Source organism: Poecile atricapillus, chromosome 1, assembly GCF_030490865.1.
Source record: "Poecile atricapillus isolate bPoeAtr1 chromosome 1, bPoeAtr1.hap1, whole genome shotgun sequence".
Taxonomy (NCBI): Eukaryota; Metazoa; Chordata; class Aves; order Passeriformes; family Paridae; genus Poecile; species Poecile atricapillus.
This window is the reverse complement of record NC_081249.1, coordinates 6,903,745-6,923,861: the sequence shown is the minus strand read 5'-3', so window position 1 is coordinate 6,923,861 and position 20,117 is coordinate 6,903,745. Positions and strand designations below refer to the sequence as shown.

At 40.7% G+C, this 20,117-nt stretch overlaps 1 protein-coding gene across 2 annotated transcripts in view; it reads right to left on the bottom strand.

Annotated features, from left to right (window-relative positions):
• LOC131575735 (amine oxidase [flavin-containing] B-like) overlaps positions 1-20,117 on the bottom strand; it is a 51,294-nt gene that overhangs the window by 5,811 nt on the left and 25,366 nt on the right. For both annotated transcript variants that reach the window (XM_058831597.1, XM_058831588.1), the window contains exons 4-13: positions 14,546-14,650; positions 13,761-13,852; positions 10,777-10,918; positions 9,371-9,520; positions 8,572-8,731; positions 7,737-7,833; positions 6,933-6,986; positions 2,903-2,960; positions 1,712-1,809; positions 495-606 (exon numbers count right to left, since the gene is read on the bottom strand). In XM_058831597.1, coding sequence (XP_058687580.1) covers positions 495-606; positions 1,712-1,809; positions 2,903-2,960; positions 6,933-6,986; positions 7,737-7,833; positions 8,572-8,731; positions 9,371-9,520; positions 10,777-10,918; positions 13,761-13,852; positions 14,546-14,650 — 1,068 coding nt within the window. The remainder of the gene's footprint in view (positions 1-494; positions 607-1,711; positions 1,810-2,902; positions 2,961-6,932; positions 6,987-7,736; positions 7,834-8,571; positions 8,732-9,370; positions 9,521-10,776; positions 10,919-13,760; positions 13,853-14,545; positions 14,651-20,117) is intronic.

Here is a 20,117-nt window from a genome sequence, read left to right as displayed (position 1 = left end):
TGCTCAATAAACTGTAATGTTCCTGAAGATACTCGGGGAATTGGAATTTTCTCAGAAGAAAAATGTCTAAGTCCTTGTTCAGTGACTCTGTGTTAAGGCTGTCTCAGTGGAACATGACTGTTGTGTTGGAAAGTCTGAGGAAGGGCCAGGCTTGCTGTGCAGCACTGAGCTGTTCCCATGCTCCATCAGCCAGGATCTCGCAGCATGATGATTCATAGATATGGGAGAAAAATGACTGGGGTAGAATTTGGGATTTTTGAAGAAATTATTTAATCCTAGAAACAAGGGGAGAGTTTGACAAAATAGCCAGAGCCCTTCTTAACATTCCAAATCTAAGTGCAAAACCTTCATCCTTGTTGAAGTCAATCCCCTTTACAGGGATTTACATCAAGATTCAGAACACCTGAAGCTGTCAACACTTCTCATTTGCCCCCCAACCACAAGATCTTTCCTTTTCCACAGGACATTTTACAGTGTCCCCTGAGCATCTGTACCTCTCTGGCTGCTCTTTCTCCAGCCTGGACAGCCCCTTCCATGTATCCACTCCACTCAGTGGCTGTCTCAGTGCCAGCAAAATAGATCCTGCCAACGGGCTGCCGAATGATCCTGGAGGGGGACAAGCAGAAACTCTCATCAGCTGTATCAGGAAAGAGCTGAAATAGCTGGGTTAATGTTGGTATTAAAGTGTTTTAAATGACAGCAAGCACTTGAAGATAATAGCACAGGCTGAGTGGAGCTGGAGGAGGAGTCTGGGTTGCATTTAATTTCTTACAGTGAACACACCAGTGTTCATATTTTTTAATTGTTTACACTGTTCATAGGTGAAAATAACAACTGTAGGTGAAAAGGACAACTGTTTTGAGATGAGATTTATACTATCCCACAGTTCCAGCCCATGGCATAATACCAATGCCAGGTATTACTGGCACAGTGCAGCATTCTGAAATATATCCCCATAATATTTGAAGTAATAGGTAAATAAACAAAAAAATATTGTTTTAACTCTGTTTTTGCCAGAATCTGCAATAATTATCATTTTAATTACTTCAAATACTGAAGCCTCCATAAGATCTTTGTCACAACTTCTTTATTACTCTAAGTTACTCTTAAATTATAAGAACTTAAACTTTGAAAGTGCAGCTCTCCTACCACATTAAAACTTGTGCATCTAAATCAAATCACCAGTCTGAATTAAGTGTTTTTCTTCTTGGTAAATCTTATTTTCATGCAAAAACTTGAGTGGGAGAGGACTGTATACAACAGCACCCTGATCAGTATATTAAGCTTCCACTGCTAAAAAGAAAGGTCCAAAGAAATTGCTCATTACTATCAATGCTGGCAAGAACTAACTCTCTGTCAGTGTTTTTAAATCAGCAGCTAAAGGCATGCTTGAAATGGTTACACTGATGTCAAACACCCAAAGCCATTTTTGTAAGCAGGCTTGGGAAGCTTCCCAACTCCCTTCCCAGAACCTCCTCAGCTGAACTCACCCAATAACAGGAGTGGATAAAAGCTCTAATGATACTGTACTCATCCATCATAAAGCCCAAAGGAGACAAGTGGAAGGTTATCCCATCTGTTTAAAACATCCCCCAGTGATCTTAAAGGTATAAAGCGAACAGTGACAGAGGATTTATGACCCTTTCTGAGGATATTTATTAACTTGGTCTTATCTTACCACTCCAAAGCCCACTATAAATAGACACTGTACCTTCCATACTGAGTCATTATGCCTGGTGGGAAGTAGGCTGTGTAGCAGCCCCCGGAATACTGCTCTTCACACCAGTTCTTCTCTTCATAATGCACGGGCTGTAAAACAGAGATTAATTCACTCAGGGAAAGGACAAAATCACGAGAAAGTTAATAACAGAACTGAGGAGAGAGCAGAGAAGAACAGCTCATCATTTGTTGCATTTCAGTGTCTGACAAGATGAGCACATTTGACAAGTCTCTTAATGCAGCATGAATGCAACACAATAAGCCCTAATTTTTTAAAAATAGGAATACACTGTCTAAAAAAATAGTTAATCTGGCCATTGTAGAACATAATCCTCTTAATCTGTCAATGTTAATTTATGCTTTGTGCACACATTTATGCTTCAAGCCATGTGAAGCAAAATTAATCTCTGGTGTATATAATTGTCATACTCATAATGTATACATTGGGTACAAATGTACACAGTTAAAAATGCAAAGTGTGACATTGGGTACAAATGTACACAGTTAAAAATGCAAAGTGTGACATTGGGTACAAATGTACACAGTTAAAAATGCAAAGTGTGACATTGGGTACAAATGTACACAGTTAAAAATGCAAAGTGTGACATTGGGTACAAATGTACACAGTTAAAAATGCAAAGTGTGGCACTTGCATGGTTCTGCGTACAGTATCGTTGTGTGGAAAAATCATGTGCTCTCCAGACTGGTGTCTACAACTTTTAACCCTGTAAAATTGTTCTTAAAAGTATAAGTGGCGTTAATCACATAATCCAAGTGTGAGATCACACAAACCCTAACTGTCATTTACATTTACAGGGAAGAGAAGGCAAGAGAAAGGCAAAAGTAAAACAACCCAGCACATGAAGCAGTGGACCTTAACAACTAGTAAGAAAGAAGACACAACACGGACAGAGAGGGAAAGCAAGCCTGTCAAAGTGTGACAGCAGCTGAAGTTTATGGTGGCAGGCACTGAGAATCCCACCCAAGGACCAGGACAAGAATATATCAACAAAAACATCTTTTAATGTTTCATCAACGTTTACAATGTTCATTCTTATCCTCACTGTCAAACACAGCACGAGGCTTGCCATAATCTTCTCTCCACTCCTCTAGTGAGGGCAGCAAGTGCTCCCATAGCAGGTACTTTTTCCAAAGATACCTTTTCCAGAGATTTTGTGCTTACGTGTAAAGCTTCCTCTGATCCCAGCACCTTTGCATAGAGCTCACACAGCCTCCTCTTCCTGCGAGACAAATGCAACAGAAGACTTCAGTGTGAAGAAAGAGAAAACAAATCACTTCTAATATACCCTACTTCTAAGAGGACAAGTATTATATCTGCTAATTTGAGGTTCCAGCTTTTTAGGATCTATCCCAATTCATCAGCCTCTGGATCACTAGAAATAACCAAAGCTCCTGTGCTGCATAAGTGCTTGTTTTCCAGCAGTTTTACAAGCTGTTCTCTTAAGATAACTCCAGCAGCCCAAACCCCCAAATTAGCCAAATGGTCTCCAGGCTGTCAGGAAAAAAGTAGTAAGGCATTGCATTTTTTTTTGTCCTGGCACATAGTCTAATTTACAGTCTGTTCCTGCAAAGATGCAGGTCTTAATATACTGTGGCTCTCAGGGAATCAGGACTTAATTTCTGTTTATATAAAATTTCCTCAGTTTAAAGTTTAGGAGTCTATCAATCACTGAATATACTTCACTCTGTAGCCAACCCAAAGTGCAATTAAGTTTATTCCTACAAGCCCTTGGGTCTTACTCTTAGCCACGCTGCACCAATTCCCAAAAGATCAGGATGAAATAAGCATTATGGAAAACAAACACAGCTCTGGAAAGACATTTACTTGTGGAAGAAAATCCAGTGCTCCACAAAAAGCCATGCTGGGGACAGAAATACAGGAGTCCAAGCTCTGTAACTGTGAGGGGTACCCTTTCAGCTATAAAAGCACATGAGGAAACCATACATAATTGCTGTAAGAAGCAGCCCAGCTCTACAGGAGCCCAGCTATACCCATGAGCAGCTGAGGATGAGGGGAAGCAGGATGACTTGAAGGTCTTTGAAGGTGTCCTCACATGCAGGTTGGAGCTTGAGCAAGAAAGTGAAGGCTGCTACAGTTCAGGAAGAGCCGTGGCCCTGGGGTGGTTTTGCTGCTGGCAAGTGTCAAGCTCAGCAGAAGGGGGAAAAGGAAACGATCCCTTCCTTTTGCCCTGGGGCAGAGGACAAGGGCCAGCCTGCTCCAGGAGCATTCATGGGCTAGGAAGGCTCAGAGAGCTCCAGGATCTGAATATGAACATTCCTCTGCACTCAGGGGTGACACAAATCCAGCAACTGCCATAAGGAAAAGGATGATTTCCCAATTTCTCCCTAAGTGTGGTGAGCACTGTGCCCTGCAGATCATCAGCACCTAACCAGTGCCTGAACAGAACAAAACCATTTCAACAGCAGGATCCAGCCAAGCCCCTGCTGAGGCCTGCCCACAACCTCTCAGAAATGCCACCAATTCCTCCTTTCAGGACAGGACAGAAACACCACAGGGCTCCACAGGAAAGCGAGTTATCCTCACCTTGGGACCCATCTGCTTCTGCTCCTCCCAGCACCATGGCAGGGATGAGAAAGACCCCTCTAGACCTGCCTGTGCCCTGTCCTTTTTTCACAATGACTTGCAGACTCTCCAGGGAGCCTGGAAATGGCTTGCCAGTGACAGGCAGGCATTGTCACTTGTGGCCAACTGCAGGGCTCCACAAAGGTGCAAGTTCACAGCTGTGTGCTGAGTGCATTGCAAACACAGAATACTTAGTTTAAGATAGCTGTGCAAAGGAAAATATTAAGCTTCAAATCAAGGGCATCTTCAGACTCTTAAGAAGTGTAGACATTGGAAGGAATTATTCATCAGTAATGGGGTATTATTTGACAAGAAAAAAACCTAAATGAGCAAACAAAACAAAAACCAAACCAGCAGTTTCTAAAGGATTGAATTGTATCAAGATAAATCAATCACTGAGGACATTACCCCTAGAAAGAGCAATCTTTGCATCTTGCTGGTCTCCCTGCAAGATCTCCACTTTTTTCCAGAGAAGTTTAAAGAAATTCTTATTAATGGACTTATAGTTAATGCTAGCATGGAACATAATAGTACTACATGAAATATACAGTGAGTAAAATCCTCATTTCTTGGCTTTGGGCTCAGCTGTGAAATTGCTACAAGCACTAAATAAGAGGAATGTTATTCCTGGAGCTACCAAAATTGGGTCCTGTCAGGAGTCACACTGTGCCCAGTGTGGAATAAACGCACATGCAGACACAGCTCTTTTCTTGGTCTCTTACTCCACAGCAGTGAGAGGCAGGGCACAATCTCACCACTGGCACCTGGCCTGGGTAGACCAGCTGGAAGGCAGCAGTGAAATTTACTCCCTTCAGCCTGGCTTAGCTGTAAAAAGATTTCCATCCTCTCCCACAACTTCCAATTCATGATTTAGGATAGCTGCCACAGACTCTACATCCTACTCTTCATAGCCAAGGATTACCAAAACCCTCACCCTGTCCTCAGCACAATGAAGGGAGAGCCCAGCTTGTGTTGGTAGGTGAACACAGCACCTCAGCAAGGTACACCCTCTGCAGGGTGTCACAAGAAGCCTGTGCTCAAAAGAGATCCCTCCCTGCACCACAGCCCTCTTCTAAATTACACAAACTGGTTGCACCATGGGGAGAAGGTCTGGGTTCATGTTCTGCCTTCTTCTGGACTCCCAATTCCACTGGAAGGAGAGTTGTGCCCTAGGGGAGCACAGGAGCTGCAGGTTCCTGCCTTTTCTGGCTGTGGCCAAGGCCACTGGAGCCAGAGGCAGCCCTGACCAGGGGACAGCCAGCTATTTCAGAACCATCCTTTACCAAAGCCCCTCCTAGTCTAAGGTTTATTCTGCTAGAGTTTAAAACTCTTGTGTAAAACTTGGCTGTTGGCAGCAGCAGAGTCAGATAATTGTGGCAGTGCTTTCAATGCCCAGGGAAAAGGATGATGCCTTGCAAACAGACAGGACAACCCTAATTTCATAGAAAGAAAAGCTGTTCTCAAAGACTGCAAACACTCAGCTGCATCGAGGGTATTCACATACAGTGTAAGACACCATTTGGTGTTTAGGATGGCTCAAAATGCTGGGCACGCTGGGTTTCAGAATACCTATGTGACTTTTATTACCTGGCACCTGCTGGGCCTCTGTCTCAAAGCTTCAGTTCTTGTCCACTCCTGCCAAAATTAAAAGGGCTCTGTGGTACCAGGCTGTTGTTTGAAAAGACTGGGACATGAACAGCTCCATTTAGAACCATTATCCACAGACTGCCAGACTATCTGAGATGACTGCATCTTTAGTTAGACCAGCTATTACTATAAAAATGTTTACTTGGGCTCAGTGTTCCTTTATCATATCTCAAAATCAAATGCATTTTCTCCCTGTCAAACCAAGGCTCTCCTCACAATCCACAGTTTCTACTTGCAGCTTTGATTTAATCAGATACAGTGAATCAGTGAGATGGAAAATAAAAAAATCATTACTTTATAAATTCTATTTCAGTAATATACCAAAGAGCACTACTCCATGCAGAGATGCATTTCAAGACAGTAAAATGACCTTCATCTGTGCCTGAAGGGCATTTTTTCCCCACACTGAGGGTGCAGAGATGGAGGCAGCTTTCTGATCCCTTCATGATGCTGAAGTTTGCTCATGGCAGCTCCAGGTTCAAGTTGCATTAAGTTACAGATACTCAAAGGGCCCTCCAGGGTGAACAGAAAAGAAAGATAAAATCAAACACAGAGGGCAAACCTTTCCCTTCTGACAAGGTTTCCAAGAGCTCAGGGCACCTGCAGGAAGCCAGGGAGACAGCAGTGGAGGGAGGAGGCTGGTCCTGCACAATTTCCAGCAGAATATCTACACTACTTTCATATTCAGCACCTTAGAGCTGTTCCTTAGCAAGAGCCACATGAACAGAGAAGCCTTGTGGGAAGACAAGAACCAGGACAGAGAGTTTCAAAAGGGCAAGGGCTATGTGGGAATTCCATGGGTTGTTCATCCAAAACCAAGGTATCTTCTTCCTTAGTGTCTGCCTACTGGCACAAGTTACAGACAACTTCCTTCAAATCAGGGCATTTTTTTTCCTGATCTGGTCATTTTAAACAAAATTTTAACTTGAATTCCACACACATCTCCAGGGTTTGTACTTACCTTTCTTCTCTTGTGAGACCTGTCAATCTTCTGCACTTCCGAGCAGGAATGAAGCTGTAAGACCACAAACAATTTATCCCCATTATGCTCCTACATTTCCTGCATTATTTAAAATGCCAATAACTTATGATGAGATGCTGTGATTCACAGTAATAGCTTTAGGTTCTCTAATAAAAACATCCATTTCACCTCTCTGCATAATGCTCTACCTGCTGCTTGCAGGACTCATTTAGGAAGGAACCACTCTGAAATTCATGTTAGAATATTTGCATGAGCTGTTTCCCAATTACTTTAATTTTATCCAGCCTTGGGTGCAGGCATATAGCAATGATGTGAAACCTGGGATTGAGCTGGAAATAATTTTTTAATAAAACTTTTAAGACTGATCATAGTCTCTGGTTGCTAAAATAACCCAAACAAAATAAAATTTAATTCTAGAAAACAAATTTTCATTTAAAGAACTGAAGTACTTGGAGAAAACTTTACATTTTTGCAATCATTCTCTTTTTTCTTCTCTTTCCTTTCCTCTTCTCCAATTTTGTACTTTGCCACACACAGAGGCAAAAGATAACGGTGAAAAAAGGAGAAAGAGAGAATTTAATTTTTTAAACTGGCAATGAAATCACAGAGGAAAATTCTAAAGTAAAACAATCATAAAACATCACCATGCCCTGAGAAACTCAACTTTTAATTATTTTTAAAGTATTTTCTTTCAAAAGTATTGGGTTTTCTACTTCAATTATTTCCTCTAAGACAAAATAAGAAGCATTAACTAGACAAGACATTTTCTTTGTCCTCCCTTACCCTATTATGGCAGGAAAGCTGCCATCAGGCTTAGTGTCATCAAGTGTTAGACTAATTGCGGCATCTTCATCTTCAACGATCATGGTACCACAATACCCTGGCAAGAACAAGGTGGAAAAGCAGTCAGGATCCATGAATCAAAATGCAGGAGCTTACAAGAAGTTGTAAAATACTCAGTCACCTCCTGTCGATCCATCCCAAGACTAATAGCCAGCACATGACAGGATCCAGAACCCTCAAGTTCATTTACAAAGATGGGGGTGGACTATATTTGTAGGCAAACAGATGTGGCCTCATTATAGCCAATAATGAGAAGTGGATGCTACTGCATTGCAGTTTGCCTTGGATTCAGTAAATTCCAAAGAGGAGTCATGATGGAAGCATTCAGCATGTTAGAGCAGCCCAGGACGACTAGGCCAGCTGGGGATGGCTGTGTGAAGACACCTTCAATCAATGCTCACCAGTCCATCCAGAAAGCAGAATTTTTACAGATCTGGCCATCACACATCACTTGTACCTTTACATCCCTGTACAAGTGAGAGAGGCTCATCTCATACCCAGGTGCCACTCAAGGAGAGGACAACAGAACAACCAAGGCAATAAGCAACAGGCATGAACTCTCCCTTCATGACTGCTTCATTGTTTTATTCCCTCATCCACCCTCTCCTCCCAACCAGTCTCTCAAGTTTCTCTCACAGGGGAAGGCAAAAATGGCATAGAAGAATATGAAGTCTCCTTCTAAGGCTTAGCATGCTCTGAACAGAGTCTGTTCTGTTGCCAGGTACTCTCTTCCCTCTCTCTGTCACTACTGTTCCTTTCAATTAAAATGCAATACCCTTCTTCCTCCAGAAAGTTTCCTTGTAGTACACGATGCACTTGATGACTGAGCCCATGGGGAGTCTGTTGATGAGCTGGTTCCTCATTGGGGGCAAAGGTGGGTTGAAATGAATCTTCAGACAAAGAGCTGGGGGAATGGCACTGATCACATATTTGCACTGGAAAAGAAATTATCCATGAGCCAAATACGTTCTCCCCTACTTCAGCACAAGTATGCTGCTCTAATGGTCTTAGCGGACATCTGGGGAGGCTGCAGGGTGTATCTTGTGAAGCAATTTTGGCATTTAGCGTAAGAATTGCAAAACTAAACCCTCAAAAAATCCTGCTCATTAGATAGCAAACAATCATTACATAAACAGCCATCTGTTCCAAAGATGGGCAGCTGCCCTTCCCCCGGTGTTTAAAAGAAAGTGCTGTGCCCTAAGAGTCCACTTGTCTCCCTTCCATCTGGACTCTGTTACAACTTGGAAACGAAGCTTGCAATGTTTTTCACTGAAAGTTTGTTGCTAAATTACATTTTACACCTTACAAATTACCCTCTAATTCAGAAGGTAACTGAACACAAAGAGATGCCAGGAAAGGAAAAGTCTGAATCCACACTTTGCTTTTCCGCATCACTTTAAAGCTCCTACACTACTGTTACTTCAGGACAATGAGAACGTGTGACTTTCTGTCACAGTCACTTAAATCTCTGCTGCATTTTCGTACAGGACTTTGGAGAAGTCAAAAAGGAGAAGCCAAAGGTTTTGTAGCCACCCATTCCACCAGCAATGATTTCTTAGTGGACATGCCATTACCTCATATATCTCATGGTCCAGGGTTTCCACGATGACGCTGTCCCCTGACTGGTCGATGCGCACCACCGGCTTCTTCAGCCTCACCCGCCCCCCCAGGCGCTCCATGATCTTCTCACTGATCTGCCCAGAGCCCCCAACAAACTTCCTCTCCTGAAACACAAAAACAACAGCACAGCAGAGCAGTGCTTATGGAGCATGTACCACGACAAACATTTCTCTTGGCATTCAAAACACACCCCCTTCTTCCATCGTTATCAAAACATACTTGGGAATTTTTGCACTCTCACCTGGAAATGTACCCATTTTACTTTCTCTTTATATCAGCTTCTCACATCCTTCCCATATCTGAGCACCATTTGAACTCTAGTCAAACTAAAAGTAATAGTAACCTCATAAGAAAATCCCTTCTCCAAATGTGGTCTCCAAAAAGATTCTACAGGCCTGTGTGAATCAGCAAGACTTCTGAAAAGTGCTTAAACCTTCAAACCTTTCTCTGAGTTCACTCATCCCTGCAGAGCCCTGTGCAGCAGAAGCACGAAACCTGATCTTCATAATAAATAACAAAATGTAAGAAGTAACATAGCTCACATCAAAAAGTCTGCTGCAGTATGTAATTCAACCCAACTTAAACTCAAATCATCTCTAACATAATACAGAATTCAAATAATATTTAATTAAACATACTTAATTTATCTACAGTAATTGCTTATCTATGCATAATTATGCATTTTCATATGGTTAAAGTATTTGCATTTTTATTTATGATTAAATAATTAGCATTTCTAAAAATATATCTTTTTCTAACACAATTAGTGAAATTTGCACTTCTCAAGTAGAAGACGGTTAACAGTCTTTACTTTCTTCAAATGCAAAAACAGCTCTAATGTACCAGATTGCAAACATTTCAAAGCAATACCATATTTAAGCAGGGGTGTTAATTTTCTTTAGACTGATTTTAAAATCTTAATGGTGTTAATGTTCAGAAATTTGCATCTTAGGAAACTAGCTCTGGGCTACAATTTCAGTATTAACTTGCAGCTGACATTGCCATCTCCATTAAATGCTTCTGCAGTGCTAAGGATGACTTCAGCCCCATGACAGAAATAAGCATAAGTCAAGTTTTCTCTTTTCAACGTGGATAAATATGTTAAGCACATGTTTTAATCTGTATCCAAAAAAAAGCCAGATACAAATCCTCTGATCCCTGGGGACAATGCCTTCAGTAGGCAGCAATCTTCAACACTAGTTTTGCAAGATCCTGGTTAAAGAGGAAATGAATAAAACTAGTTATCAATGTGCTACTGTCTCAAAAGTCATGGATGTCTCTGGACTGAAATAAACCAGCAAAAGGATGAAGTTAAAGCAGGGCCTGCCAAGAGCTGCAGGAGGTGACAGTATGACAGTACCTGTCCCCCGTTGGTTGTTGAGAATATTCTTGCTGTGCCCCCACACTGCTTCACGTACCACAAAAACCAAAGGGCAGAGACCTCATGGGGTTCAGAAGTGACATCCACATTCACAAATAGAGTTGCAAAACTCTTGGCAGCTCTGCAACAAGGACAAGAGAGCTAGTTAATCTAAAAACAGAATAATGCTGACAAGATTGTTCTTGAGTAGGCAGGAGCCTCTCTTTGGCAACCTTCTCTTCCACTGTGGGGGCAAAGGATTCCTTCAGCTGAAGTGAGGAATTATCAATTCCTTTTATGCAACATTTTTCAAGTAATCCTGAAAAAAAATATTAATGAAACACTCCTGTATTCCAGAGAAAACAGGGCATTGAGAGACACAAAAGCCCAAGATTATATCACTTCATTCTATTAATTCAAAGTTAGGCTGTCATCCTAGCCTCAGGATTAAGCACAGCAAGCCCTCCTGTCTTCACTGGACTCCAAAACCACCCTGTCCCCAGTTCCTGGGTCACAAGCCAGACCTACAGCTCTGTCTGCCCCTGCTGAATGCCTGTCCCCTCAAGAACATAGCACAGAGTTATTATTCAAAACCCATCAGAAAAAAAGTTAGAGGTCTTTTCTAAGCTAACTATTATTTAAAAATCTATGGATTAGTCAGCATCTGTTCACTGCCCAATCCTCTGCTGTGCTCAGGGAGAGTTTTGCAGCTGGAACACAACAAGGAAAGAAATATAAGTAGGAAACCATAGCAGAAGAGACATCATTCATGCCAGAGTCCAGAAGAAAAAGGAAGTGAAAGGATAATTTTGGTGGCTCAACTCAGTATTTTAAAGTGTCCAGTGGCAATGAACACAGAAGCAGAAAGTTGATCTGTGTCTGAAAAGGGATCACTGCTTTATGTCCTGCAACATCTTTCATAGCAGCTCTACTGTAAATTACTGTATAAGCCTCTACAAGATTTTGGGGTGCACTAAGACAGAGTTAATTCATGTTCAGGGAAATATTCCTCCTGTTTCAAATAAATACCTCCCTCTGCCTTCACTCTGAGGAGGAGTTTAAAGAGACATGAACAGGACCAGAAGCTGCTCAGTTTAACTGCATTGTAACTGAGATAGGGATGAAGATTCTACAGATAATTCATGTGTAAGGCATCAAAGCCAGTGCAGAATTCACTTCTGGTTGCTTCTTTCTTTTGGTTAAGTCTTCAAACTTTTTTTAAAAAAAAAGTAACTCTAATGTGGTATTTCAAAGAGCTCTAGATCTATACAGAAAAAAGCATCTTCTTTCTTTCCAAAAAATGCAAAGTCCCACTCAAGTACAAAGCCGATCCATTTTCTGAAAAATGGGTGCATTCTGAATTAATTCTTGACAGCCAAAAATAATACAGAAATTTTTTTATGAGTTTTTCATATGTATAAACACATACTGTAAAAAACTCTATGAGATGTTTTGCCTAATGTATGTAAATGTATAATTAATGTATTTATTAATATTTTATAAGCAGATGCTATTACGTTGTGGTTACCTTCTACCAGATTCTGCCACCTTCTCCCACTGCTTTTCAGTTCCTGATGTTTTATCTAGAAATGGCAGTATGATTTCAGCCAAGAGCACTCAGGATATTTCCAGCACACAGCTCTAGCCAAAAGCAAACCTGTACAGTCTGTTAGATAAGAGGAAAGAGTAGAAGATTGCCCTTCTGGATCATTACCTGCCAGGGTGGGAAGTTTCTGCAGCATGTTACCTCAATCTTGAACAAACCAAGCAAATCAAGCCAAGATGCACATATAAAATCTGAAAAGCATCTTCAGCTGTTGCCAATATTCAGGTAAAATGTCAAGTCTTATATTCCATCAGAGCTGGAAAAAACACGACTGGGGTCACATGAGCTATTGGATACTGAGTGAGCACCAGTGGGTGGTGTTTTGCTCCCTTGCACAGTGCTGCACCCTGTCTGAGGCTCAGCACAGCTGTCAGCACACATTTCCATCTGGTTTTAGTCAGAATGCTCCATGGTACAAATGAGAAAGGTTTTCTGTAGGCTTCTGTGCAATTGTCACTCTTGTGGAAGCAAAACTCTGAACCAGAAGATTCCAAGTGTTTGGACAACAGCCTGTCCCACACGAACCACAAAGGCTGTGTTGCTCTCCAGAGGCTGCCTGAAGCCATAAAAATGCCCCATAAAAATGTCACTGGCTGCACCAGCTGTAGTGGGCACTGACAGGTTTCTTCACCCAGCTCCAGCTCCTGGCAGACCTGTGCTGGGTGCTCAGCAATTCTGAAGAGGTTGCTGTAGAAATCAATCTGCTCTACAGCAACCAGAATTAATGGTTTGTTTTTGTTTTTTGGTTTTTTTGGGTTTTTTTCCCCCCCTTCAGTGAGACGAAAAACACTCAAATTGCTCTTGAATGGCAAGTAAAGAAAAATTGCCTTGAAGTATACATAAAAACAGGAAGCATTTTCAGTTTCCCTGGGTGGTATATAGTGCAACAGCTAAACAATAGAATGATGAGTGCTAAAGTGATTTAGTGCTACTGAAAGAAAAAAGGTTATCTTTATAGCACCTTGGTAAAATCAGCTGGCCCAGCACAGAATAAATGTGCATTGTTCCATCAAGAGTTTGATTCAAAAACCTGCTGCAACCATAACATTTTTCTCTTAAAGGCTAAACACACAGTAAAGAGCAGGGAAGTGCACATAACAGATTAGGGTACTACCCATCTCTTCAGAAATAACCCTTCCCAAATATACTTTATTTTTATTGTTATTTTTGTCTAAAAAGTTAAGGAAATGTATCAGAATCTACTGAGTGTGCTGACAGGTGTCGTGGTCCATTATTGCAGCACTTTCTCACCCCTTTTCTTTAAAAGGGCTGTATTTTGGTGATAGCTATACCTGTTTGCAAAGCAGTAATGCTTATTTGGAGCTCTAAGGTATATAAATTAAAGCCATTCTATTTCATATAAAAAAACATTTCTTACTTTGTCCAGCATATTTTATCTATGAAATCTTGCATAGTCATTTTGTCCCATTCTTCTGCACGTGGAGCCTTCCATGGAGCTTCATTTGGAATCTAAGGAGAGATAAAGAAAAGCATTTATCAGTAAGTGAAAGAGTGGCAAAGAAATAGAAATAATCTTGTCTTTAAATGCTAATTCAGCCTGAAGATTTCTGGCAGGTAACGCAGTGAACTTAACAGAAAATGCTTTCAGGGGAGGGGTTTTTTTTGTTTGCTTGTTTTAACATTCTTTTTTTTTAGATTAAAAAATAGAGAACAATTTTAGAGGTAAGAAATGTCTCTAAGTTATTCCATATCTCTCATATTTATCTCGACAAGTAAGAGTCTCAAATTTTGTAGCTCAGTCAATGGAAAATTTGTAACAAACTAGAACAGACAAGTTGAATTTCAGGGTAGAAAAGGGCAAATGTTTAAGTTCTGCAAGCCTCTTAAAACATTAGTTACAAATCATCAGGAAAAGCAGTAAAAAATCCATCACAGGCATAAAACCTTGACATTCCCATAACCAGAAAAAACAAAGGGATGTGTGCAGACAGCCTCAGCAGCACAGGATTCAGAAGAGCTTGCCAGGAGGCCACTCTCACGATGTGCTCTGGCCATCAGTGTGTACTAAAACGTGTGGCTGCTCTTGCCAGCACTGGGTTTGTTTGAGACAGAGCAGCTTTGCCTGTCTGCACCCTAATCCCTTCCCTCTGCCCTCCATGGACACAAGCTGAGCTGATTCAGCTGCAGTGCCTCATGCCATACCTCCTTCCCCATTTCATCCATGGTCCTCCATAGGTTGTTGTAGTCCAGGTAGGCCAAGGGATTCCACATGGGAGGGAATGGGCCTTTAAAGGGGTAAGATTTACCCTACAAGATGAAAAACAAACAAAAAAATCATAACACACCCCCAAAAGATAACCATAACCATGGGTTCCAGGAGTGGGAAGCGGCACCAGAAGGCTAAGTGTTCACAAACAGCACAAATTTAATCAATCCATGTGACAGCTTCTGATGGGCCATGGTGTGAGTATGCAGGACACAGGACAAGGGGCAGAAACTGAAACACAAGACTTCAGAACATCAGGAAACGCTTTTTTACCGTGAGGGTAGCTGAACACTGGCAGTGATTGCCCAGAGAAGCTGTGGGGTCTTCCATCCTCAGAAATACCCAGAGGTTACCTGAACATGATGCTGGGAAACCAGCTCTGTGTGGTTATTCTGATTATTCTGGATGTGCAATTTAGGTGTGATGCACAACTGAATTAGCAAGTCAGACTTTATCAAGTCAGTGCAGAACTGATACTTTGCCTTTGAAGCCTCTTATTCAGCACTTCTGGGCAACCAAACTAACACCCTGCAGAAGAGTCACAAATATCAGAGCAATAAAATGAGATTAAACAGCACTGTTTGACTGATGTCAAAAAAAAAGAGCAAAAGAAATTGTCTATTTGCTACTGAAAAGGAGATATTTATTTATTCATTTATTCATTTATTTATTTCCTTTTCCCTCCAAACTTTTCACGCAAACACTTAACTGTTAATTGCATTTAGCAGTTTTGGGTTTTTTTTTCCTTTTGAAATCAGGCAAAAGTAGTTGTAATAAGCTTTATTGTATGCTAAAAAAAAATAGTTTCAGGTAACCTAAAAATTACTAGCCCTGCAGAAAATGTAGCATTTACTAATTAGACTTATTGTTCCAGCCCAAGACCCCTAGCTGTAAATTAGGGTGGGGCACTGTGATCAATATCAACATCCTAATTACATAATTCCATATTTAATAGTCAGACTTTTTGTATCTAAATCTCCATTACTAGATATTCAGAAAGTCTATCTTAATTAAGAGTGGAAGACAATAGGTAATTTGTAGAGCTGTTTTATTTACATGGGATTTCCCTGGCTGACTATATGGATGGCAGCCTAATAGCTTTAAAAATTCACAAGGAAAGGCTCGTTAGCTTTATGTGGGTACTTTTTTTTTCACAATGCATTGTGGAGTCCATAAGATAGATAACTAATAAAGGCCATATTGCATGCCACAGCTGATTTTTCAAAATTTATATTAAATTATGCATTTAAGTGTGCACTGTGTGAGCATGAATGTCAAACAGTAGAAGTACTAACTTTTAGTAGATATTTGAGGCAGTGCCACACCAGTCCATCATTAAAAAAGTATTTACACTGGCTTAACAAAACCATACTGCACCAAGATTTAATATTTACAACCAAGTAACAACAACAACAGTGTCTTTTTGAAGTATCCAAAGACCACTTACTCAAAGAAATGTCAGGTTTGATTTGGTCTCTTTATTAATACAGGGAAAGAAGGGACAGAGAGCACATTATTCAAATTTTCAGGTGTCTGCAGGGACCAGAAAATACAGGAAAAGGGCACAAAGGGATCCTGAAAGACTCAAAACTTGGTCTGGAAATAACAAAATGAGATATAACTTCTAAAAATGCTGGCTAATACCTTTGAGGACTTTTAATTCAAAGAGAAGGATACTCAGAATCAGTAAGAAAAACATCAAACCTATGAGTAAGAGAAAATTAGTATACAAAATTCCCAAACAGGTCAGAGAAACTGAAGAAGAAACTGTTTTTTCACCTATTCTTTATGGACAGAAGTCTCCAATGGAATCCTTGTCAAAAACACCAAGGCAATGAAAGTTAGGAAGAAAGCAAAATGGAGAGGAAAGTATTTAATTCTTTGGTAAATGGACAAGAAGTAGCTACAAGGCAACAAATGAATTCTGCAGTGCTTTGGAGGATAAATTATGTTTTTCACAATGCCAAAATCAAATTTTTTTAAGTCTTCAATCAGAAGTTCTGTCACAGCTAGAGTACATCTCCAGCCACTTCATGTGCCAGAGGCACCGAAGCTGAAAACCTAGCACTTCCAATTTAAGGATGGGCATTATGGCACATGTTCACCCAGAAAATGGAGGCTTGTCTTTATTTTTTTTTATTCAGCATGAAACCAAAGTGCATTTCTGCATCTTTTGTTCTCAACTGTATGAAAATATTGGAGTCAGGAAAACAAAATCATGAATCGGGAAAATATATCCCTGTAGATGGAGATGAACCGAAAAAGTTTGTTTCACTAGAGGCATTTGGTCCAAGCATGAACATCTGGGTATTATTATGGAATCTCTTCACATGTAATCAATTTATACCAGGGCATACATCAATTCATATGTGGCTGCCAAAGGGCTGTGAGAGAAGAGCAAAACCTCTCCTGCCCCAGGTGATAACGTCTGAACCATGTTGGAAATTGCCTTTTGGGGCACATTAGAATTCCATAACTGGGCCTGTGGCCTCAAGAAGTCAATTTTACTGTGGCTTCTTCTGAACTCTGGAGCCTTCATTATAAATATTCCAAAGCCAGAGCTTAACAGCTTGGCTTCAAGTACCTGCTATTTCCCAAATTTAGGTTTATGAAACAAACATACTGCTGTGCTCAAGAAAACCAGGACAGCATCAGAATGGGTTACTCTAATTATTGATTTTGTTCTGAGCTTCCTGGTCTGCCAGAGGCAATCCTAAGCCAGTTATCCCCTCTGAGTTAACTCAAGTCCTGTGAATTCCCAGCAGTGCTTCCTCATGAGCACATGGCTAAGAGACACACAGACCATATTTCTGTTTTACTGCTCTTCTATTTCACTGCATTTGAGCTGCCAAAAGGAAAACCTTGGGTATGTCTCTTGTGTAGGAATCTGGGGTGGTAAGTCTCATAAAGAACAGGAACAAACTTCTCCCTGAAAAAAAAATAAAAACAGCCATCAAAGGTAGCGAGCTTGCTGTGAAAGTTACATTCAAGAGCTCCTAAGGCATCTCCTAAGGCCTGATCCTTATTTCTTGCACAAACAAAACTCCAGGAGCTGTCAATCAGAATTTTGTTTGAGAAGAGACTGCCAGACTAGGCTCTACACAGAAACAAAAATAGCAGCAGCAAAGAAAGACTACAGATGGCTCTGAGTAGCTAGCAGCAAACCAAAACATTTCAGCTTCACTTGTGCTGAATTTGCATTTTTGCAAACACAAGAACTTTTCTTGTATTTGGGCAAAATTTGCTTATTTCCTAGGAATAGCATTCTCTGTGCCTCCTGGTGGTGTGTAATCTCTAAAGAATAACAAGGCACTTGCATGCCCCAAGATGCACAAAACATTTCCTTTTCAAATATTTTTATACCTAAATCAGAGCTGTATAAAACCGTCAACAATAACCATCCCTTCCAGTCATTTGACATGCTATTTCAACACCAGTCCTATGATGCTCAGAAGTATTTCTTGCCCTTTTTTTATTTGCATATAAAATTTCAGAAATGGTTTCATGATGCCACTTGTACAGCTTCAAAAATCCGCAACAGCAGCATCAGCACTTGCACATCTGCCTGCCACTGCATGGATCACTCACTGCTCACAGAGGCTGCTGCTGCAGTGGGGCTAAAACTCACTGAAGAAGCTGAAACTAAAGAGGGGAAACTTGTGCAACCCAGCTCTCCCAGGAATAAACCAGCAGGGAAATGAAAAACCTGGTGTTTGTCACAAACTTTACAATTCCCCATAGATCTTTTCTCAGCCATCTGTTCCACGTCAACCAACACTTGGCTGAGTTATGATGGACCTGTGCAAGTCGTGTAGAAATAAGATTTCTTTGTACATCAGGTCTGTTTCAGGTCACATAGCTGACATAAGAAATGGGTTATTACAGGGGGAAAAAATCCCACAACATGACAACTGAATATCAGTAGCCCCTTGAATATCAGCCCCAGCACTCAGGAGGGCACAGGGACCAGATCTCATGCACCTTCTCCCATGAATGTGACAGTGAGGAAATGCTTGGCTGAGAAAGGACTGCCAGGAAATATCAGGGTCTCAATGCAGAGTGGGATTCTCAGGAGAAAACCTGCTTTTGCAGGCCCAGGACAACTTCAGGCTCCCCTAAACACTACGTAGCCAGGTAGTGCCAGAGTGAGATGCAGCATTGTGAACTGAAGCCCCTGCTGACAATGATCCATGCATTTTTCATAGCACAGTATAAACATCTTATAAATAAAGTCAGCTCTCGCTGAGCACTGATATTCCCTCAGCTAAACCATCTAAACCCTGGGCTGATGCTCACTTCACCGAGGCTGTCAATGCATGTTAATTCACATCCACACAGGTTTATTGGCACGTAGTGCCCTCTGCTGATTCCCAGCACTGGTACACCTCACACCCCCTGTTCTCTCAGTTTAAAATCCCACTAATGTCATTCACACAAAGCTCTGCAACTGTAAGACCCCAAGCTGTGACAAGGAAAATCAGAAACAGAAAAGCATCACTTCAGCCTGTAATTCTGTACCTGTCTCAGATGCTGTTTCTCATCTGCTGCCTTCTGTAAAAGTATAATTTTGGTTTGGTTTTTTGGGAGGTGCTTTTTGGTTTTGTTTTGGGTTTTTTGGGGAGAGTTTCTTTGTTGTTTATGTGTGTGTGTGTGTGTTTGTTGGTTTTTGGTTGGTTGGGTTTTTTTTTTGCTTTCAGTTCATAACATCTAACAAGACATTTTTGAGACTAAGCCTCTTGTATAATCATAATTCTCAATTAAAAAATGGCAAGTAGCTGGATCAAAATGAGAGAGATTTTACAGCCTACTTAGAAACTGTAACAGAGCTGAGCTTCATTAAAGCTCCCTTCATTGCAAAATTGTTCAGGATTTCAAATGCTTGGCTGGTTACTATACTGACAGATACTCTAAAGGTAAAAAGATCTGTAGGTTAGTAAATATAATTGCAGCAGAAAAAAAACCCTAACATATAACTGATGGTGCAAAGCTAGAACATTTAGACATGCCAAAATGTCCTCCAAATATATTTCAATATTTAATTTGAGTTCATCAGCTGTGGATGCCAACATGTCTTGGGAATTTCATTAAGAAAACTAATTCCATTTAAAGTATTGCAGAGCCAGACACAGTGGCTTGGAATGCATTCTGATAAGGAAAGGAGTTAATTTGGAACAACTTGTTTCTGTTGTATTATGGAAATAAAGTTCATCTTCACCCTGCTGCACTGGTCATGACATCTGTTAAATACTTGTCATCCTTAAAAAAAGCAGAATTAGAGAAACACTACCAAAGTGGTATAGAGAGTGAAACTGAGGATCTCGAGGATCTGCTCTGAATTTAAAGTCTATACATAACTCTATATATACATAACTATTTGTTCCAATCAAGCCTGAAAATAATTAACCAACTCTACTTCCTAGTATTCTGAGATTTATTTTTTTTTTTGTTTTCAGACACAAAAAAACACCTTTAGAAAAATAAGGTATCTTATGAAGCACAGATTTATAG